General features: G+C 39.5%; 1 protein-coding gene across 26 annotated transcripts in view; it reads right to left on the reverse strand.

Moving 5' to 3' along the window:
* Window positions 1-6926, reverse strand: part of LOC138926239 (uncharacterized) — a 48768-nt gene extending 41842 nt beyond the window's left edge. For 7 of the 26 annotated variants that reach the window (XR_011442668.1, XR_011442653.1, XR_011442667.1 and 4 more), the window contains exon 1: window positions 6631-6926. Coding sequence is in view for 1 of the 26 variants with exons in the window: in XM_070279581.1 (XP_070135682.1) it covers window positions 6695-6859 (165 nt within the window). In the remaining 25 variants the exon portion in view is untranslated. Of the gene's footprint in view, window positions 1-393; window positions 5727-5792; window positions 6145-6197 lie in introns of those variants that run through there. The other 19 variants (XR_011442674.1, XR_011442650.1, XR_011442649.1 and 16 more) reach the window with 14 other exon arrangements.

The raw sequence follows: 6926 nt of genomic DNA on the forward strand, positions 1-6926 counted from the left end.
AAATCTCATTTGATCCTTAAGCGGAATACCTTAAATGATTGGTAAAACAAAATTCTTTAAATTTTTATAAAAATTATAATAACAACTATTAAGTTGAAGAAATCTAAAATTGCATAATCCTTGCCTAAACCCAAACTGAAGTTGTATCTGTATCTGGAAACGTATCTCCTCCGCCATTGTTCGCATTTGGTTGTCTGCAGTGGCGAGTGGAGCAAATAAGTGAAAGTCAAATGGTATTGACGCATTGAGCGCTTGAACAAATTAACTGCGCAATGAGCAACACCAAAAGCAACAACAACAACAACACACGCACGTATGTATCGGCAACAGTATGGATTTTGTATCCGTGTATCTCCGGCTGCAACTATTTGTATCTTTTGCTGTCTGGAGCCGAGTTATTTGTTTTCTGTGTCGTTTTTTTTTGTTTTTTTTTTGTAGTTTTTTGGCAAATTAATTTCAGCCTCTCTCTCCTTCTCTAGCCAGGAAGATTATTAAATCCGAAATTGAAAACTGAGAAAGGGAAACTAGTTTCGATTTATGCAACGCTTATTGCTTTCAAATGCCCAAAAAACAAAAAAAAAAGTGTTGAATCACTTTGGGGGATCTTATCAAGGCGGCGAAAATCGCCCAGATAAAATGAAGGTTCACCCAAAAAAAAGTAGAAACAGAAACAAGAATTTTTAGCTGAGTCAGGTTGAGAATGAAACCTAATGGATTGATGCAGGCGAAAAGATATCCTTGGACGATAACTGGCAATGACCAATAAAATGCTAATTGACAGCCTCCGATAAGCGGAAAGCGTGAACGTGAGCAAATTAACTTAATTAATGCGACAAGATCGACGATTTTCGATTTCGATTTCTTGTAGTTTGTAATTCAAATTTTGTGGCAGCTGCCTGCAGATGCCGTGTGGCTGTTGCACTTTGTTATTGCTCTTGCCACAACAAAACACAAATCCGTGAGATACATTACGAACGGCAGGTGTTTCGATTGTGCCAAGCGGGGGCGTGGCAACCAGAACTTTCCCAAATTAATAATACTTTTTTGGCTCACGATTTGTGGAGCATCGTTTGGGTTTCGGTTTCGGGTTCAACACACTAGCCTCGGACCTCAGACGAGATTCGAGATGCGAGCTTCGAGCTTGGAGAATCGAGAACTTTAAGAACGCGGAGAGCGGCATTTTAATTGAATTCGCGAGGTGAACAGACAGAGAAAGAGTACGGTTGGCAGGAGGGGGGAGCAGATGGCAGACCACAATTTTCAAGAACTCCCCGAACAGAAGATATATTTACTTACTTATGTTGGGCTGCCCATCGGTGTGGGTATCTGTATCTGTATGAGTATCTGTATCTGTATCTGCAAAGTGTTTGCAGCATAAACGGACCGTAAACGAGACGACAGGCTCACTGCCAAGCAAATAAAGTAAGTTTCAACAAAAAATAAACTGAAAGGAAGCAAAATGAGCAAATCGACTTAATAATAATGAGGAGCAGAGAATGGATGCAATGGATACCCTGGAGGATCTCAGAGGAAATAGTTTTGAAAGTTGGAAAACTTTAAACTAAACTTAAAACTTTAAAGAGATTAATGGTTTATCTGACAAATCTAAGGTTTTACCTTAAATTTAAGTCTATTATATTAAAAAGACTACCCTCTTTAAAATAACTTAATAAATTAATTTTCATAACCACTGTGCTGGTCTGTGAGCAAGTTCAGTTATTTGCGGCAAGTGGATTCTGAATCGGATCTTGAATCTTGAAATGCGAAACTCGTTACTTGGTCAATGGCTTTTAGCCTAGAAGGGGGCGTGGACTTAATCGCTCCTGGAGGGAGCTCTCAAAAGAATCATCAGTAGCCCCGGCCAGACTGAATGGCTCGGGTTCGGTTATATCTGTCTACAGTTCACTGTACCCCACCCTTTGCCATGGGGGCTCCCTCTTTTCTGGTTTTTTTTTTTGTTCTGGGGGCTTTGGTAATTTGTAAATTGGTTCATAATTCGTTTGTTTGTTCGGCAGTAGACCCACCCGCGTTCTTTTCGTTACATCTTCTTGGCTACTTTTTCTCCTCGAATTCCACTAATTCTCCCGCTTCTCCAGCTTCTTCTTCTCAGTGCCCTCTGTCTTGGAGACAAGGCGTTCGTTCGTTGGCTTCTTTTGTCTGTGTTTTTTTGGGTTTTTTGGCTTTTTGGGAAGGCGGTGGTGGGGTTTTGGACTGGTAACCGTCTAAAAGCCAACAAAATGAAATGGGCACAATCAACTAACTGTAAATACTTTTTGTTTTCATCTTTCTTATTTTTTGTATCTACTAGTTCTTCTTTGTTTCTCTGCTCCACCAGCCCACCTCTGAGACGCGTTATAATTTTCTATTTCTCGATTTCTCACGAGACTCTCGACTCATTGTCTCCACGCCTTGAAATGTACAAGAATTGTTTGATTTGCATATTTTCGACACTCGCTAATTAATAAAGCGACTAGCGGACAAATGAAACGAATAAAAAAAACAAACATGTTTTTTTTTGCAGTGTTTAAGGTCGAATTTCCGAAATCTTCCGACAAGGCAATTAGATCATATGGGGATTATTTTTAAACTATTCCGCAATGGGTTTAAATTCCTTAATAAAATAACTCTTTATTTTTTAAATTATTCTATAAAAATAAATCTCTCAATTCTTTAGGCTTAAGAGTCTTTGAAAGTAGAACTTAGCCATAAAAAATCAATAAATTGCAGTAAGCCAACTCTCTTGCCTTTCCCTCGTTGGGTTAACTTATGTATTTCGAAGTGTTCGGTGCGGAAGGAGGTCACCGAGAAGGTTAATGCCAATTTACGTCAACAAATGCCCAGACATGCCATCTAAATCGAACCAGCCGAGCCGATTCGATTTGCAAACCCAACCGAAGCTCTTTTCTCCCAGCTAAGATGCAGTCAAGATCACTGAGAATAAGTCAACTGTATGGGTAGTAATAAATAGAGGATAGTGCTCCCTCCACTCGGGATAGGCGGCGGGTGATTGGGTGAGGTAACTCCGAGAAAAACCCCCGTTTTCCGCTCCACCATGCTTTCCGAGTTTTTCTCGGTCTGTCAGCGAACCCTCTTCGATCGGCAAACAAGCCGAACAAAACGCTTCCTCAACTGCCTGGCGGATTTACAATGGATGCGCAGCCAGGAGGAGGCCAGGGGGTGGTGCATACACGGCAAGAAAAAATATTCAAGAAATAAATTTAATAAAAATAATTTAAATATTAAAGTTTGTAGACTTTCCAAGGGGATAATCTTCTTTGAGGAGGAGGGAGGAGGAGGTTTTTGTGCTTTTTTGAAAAACTATAACACCTATTCACACCTGTGTAATCCAACCAGTTAAGAGCAGAGGGGCGTTGGGGCAAAACCAAAAAAAGTGAGGGGGGGTAGTAGTGCGTCGCTGAATGAAATGGTATGGGTATAGGATGGAATGCTTCGCTGGTCTCGGGGGCCAGAAATTGGCAAACAATAAAAGCCGTCAAAAAGTGCAGCCAACAGCAAATAGGAAAAGCAATAGCCAGAGAAAAATAGAGGGGCGAGAGCAGAGCGAAAAGAAAAAACAGTTTGAAAAGTTGATTGTTTAGTTGGAGTTGGAGCATAAAAAAATGTTAGCTACACACAACAACAACAACAACAAAAAAAAAAGACCAACAAAAACAACAGCACACAAAACAAGAAAGGAAAGCTAACTTCGGGCGGAGCCGAAGTTTATATACCCTTGCAGTTAAAACCGGATATATATCGCAAACATCGGATATAGTTGGCCGATCCTTATGAGAATATGATAATATTTCCCAATTTATTATAATACAAAAACGAAACCTAAAATTGTCCCAAACTTCTATCTTCAAAAACACAAAAGTTGGGTCATTTCCGATCGTTCAGTTATATAGCAGCTATAGGATATAGTCGGCCGATCCTAATGAAATTTGGTAGGTTGGATCATCTGGCCAAAAATATAATCTGTATTAAGTTTCAGCTTTCTATCTTCAAAAACACGAAAGTTGGGTCATTTCCGATCGTTCAGTTATATGGCAGCTATAAGATATAGTCGGCCGATCCTTATGAAATTTGGCATGTCGTAATGGTTTGCCAAAAATAGCTCTCTTGTCAAATTTGAATTCTCTAACTCTAAAAACACCAAAGTTATACCATTTCCGATCAATCAGTTATATGGCAGCTATAGGATATAGTCGGCCGATCCGGGCCGTTCCGACTTATATACTGCGTGCAAAGGAAAGAAGGGTGTGTGCAAAGTTTCAAGACGATAGCTTCAAAACTGAGAGACTAGTTCGCGTAGAAACGGACAGACAGACAGACGGACAGACAGACGGACAGACGGACAGACGGACAGACGGACAGACGGACAGACGGACAGACGGACATGCTCATATCAACTCAGGAGGTGATCCTGATCAAGAATATATATACTTTATAGGGTCGGAGATGTCTCCTTCACTGCGTTGCACACTTTTGGACAAAATTATAATACCCTCTGCAAGGGTATAAAAAGTGGAGCGTCGATTGGAGTTGTAGAGAAAATGGTTTTCCATCACAGTGAGAACAAGGATGGTATTGGGGGTACCAGTCGGTAATCAAGGGGGGGAGCGGCATGAGCGAGAGGTATTTGGGGTTATACAGTGTCGGCCTGGCCGAAAGAATCGAGTACGAGAAGCCTTCGAAACGGGGCTTAGCTTTCTCAGAAGATCTCTGAAGCTCGGCTATGAGATAAAGTGTCTGGACCTAAAAGTTTAGAAAAAATAAGTAATAAGGACCTCTATGAGTGTTATATTTTTAAGGGAAGTAATTTGAATACTTTTTAGAAATATCTGTTACTTGTTTTTATTGTCAAAACTGTTTAAGAATCTATCTTTAAATCTGGATATGCTGATATCTTCATACCTATTTTAAATAGCTTTTCAAGAACCCCTTAATGATACTTTTTATCATATTTTTGATACCATTTTGATTATTATAGATTATAATTAAATATATCCCCCAATCACGTTGTCATCTCTAGCTGACTTCGAGTCGGTGAAAGATACATTTCAGCTCTTGTCAGAAGGCAGGCACTGGCCAGGTCTTGGGCTTGGAAAAACAGACAAATGTGACGGAAGAAAGCTCATGAAGTGGAGCCTTCAAACGGGCCCAGAGGGAGTGAGCCGAGCCAGGGGAGTGGGCCAACTGCCGTTGACTGACTGACATTTTTTTATGCGCGCTTATATTTTTTTTATTTTTTTTAATATACATATACATATATATATTTTATTTTTGATGACTATGCTGGCCACAGAAGTGTGGCCTGACAAATGCATAAAACTCAAAGCTCCCCAAGAGATATAGTCATAGTTTATATGTATATAGTTTTCTTCTGGAAGATTGGTTGAGATGGAGCTAGGAGACAGAAAGAGACAGCGGAAGTGGAAGATCATGAAGATTTTCGAGAGAGTGGGAACTGCAAATGCAACTTGGGGCTCAAGTTGAAGTTGAAGCTGGGAGCATTTTGCCAGTGATTTGCTGCTGACAACAACGATACTAACAATAACAACAACAACTAAGGCAACAAACAAAATAACAACAACAACAGCAACACTGAGCCAACAACGTGGACGTTGTAGCAATTGAATTTTTGCACGTCGCCCATGAAGTTGTTTGTTTGCCAGGCATCGCTTGGCTTCTCAAAAAAAAACCCCTCCCCATTGGCTTAGACACTGTAAATAAAAAGTTAAAAAATATTTAAATAAATATTATTTATAGAACAAATAAAACATACTCACTTACTTCCCAATCTTCTAAGATTGGGATATTGGGAACATGGAACAAATTCTTTTTACGAAATATTCCTTTTTGGTGATTAAAGATATAGTTCGATCTTTTCTTATCTTATCTTATGGTTTTTGGTTTGGCTTGCAATAGTCTCTAATCCTTTTTAATAGTCTAATCCTTTTTTTGTCCTTCAAATAATTCTAAACTTTTCATCCATCTTTTCTCGAAATATTTCTTCCTTATAGTCTCGGTTCCTTTGAGCCGTACGATATGCGGCAGACTTCACGCAGTGCCCTTACTAAATAGTTCTTAAATATTGGAACTTGAAGCTGGTAGCTTAATAAATTTTATATTTTAAAATTTCTTATTAAAAACTATATAGATTTTTTAATCAAAATTTCTAAAAATAAAAATACCTGATTTTATTTAAATATTTTCCTCAGTGCCAATTTATTGTTGCTGCTGCACTTGGATGAAAAATTGTAGAAGCTGTTAACGAAACAACAACAACACCAGCAGAAGTAGCAGCTTTGCAACAACAACATGTTGCAAAATGTTTGTATGCTTGATTGTGTGTGTGTTTGTTGTTGTTGCTGGTTTTGCGCATATTTATGTTGGCTTTGAGTTACCGTTAGACGGTTATATGGCGGATTACATTTGGCGCTGCTGATGGCAAATTATCTGTGCCACAAGAGTCTCGAACAAGAGTTAAAAGTTGGCCAAGAGGAGGGACTGACGGAGAGGGGAGTGTGGCTAAAAGTCAGAATGTGGCTATGATGATGACGATGATTGAGTTTGGGGGAAAATGGATAATGGAGTTTTACTCTTTCCATCTGTCGCTCTGCTCACCGCACATGTCTCTAATGCATCCGCTTATTTATGTATCTCTGTAATTGACTATCAATCTATTTACTTTTCGTTCTAGCCAGGCCAGGCCGGGCCAGGCCAAGTCAGTCAGCCAACTGGCCGAATCAATAAATCTATTTTGTGATCCTGCCAAGCTCTTGATTGGCTTGTAAGCCATTTCCCCTGCCCGCTCTCCAAATGTGAAATTGCAATTTATCTGGTTTCTCCCCATCACGATCTCAGCAGAAGTATGCAGATTAATGTCCCGATTTTATAGTTTAATCAAGTATACATCAAGA

This window comes from Drosophila bipectinata, chromosome 3L, assembly GCF_030179905.1.
Source record: "Drosophila bipectinata strain 14024-0381.07 chromosome 3L, DbipHiC1v2, whole genome shotgun sequence".
Taxonomy (NCBI): Eukaryota; Metazoa; Arthropoda; class Insecta; order Diptera; family Drosophilidae; genus Drosophila; species Drosophila bipectinata.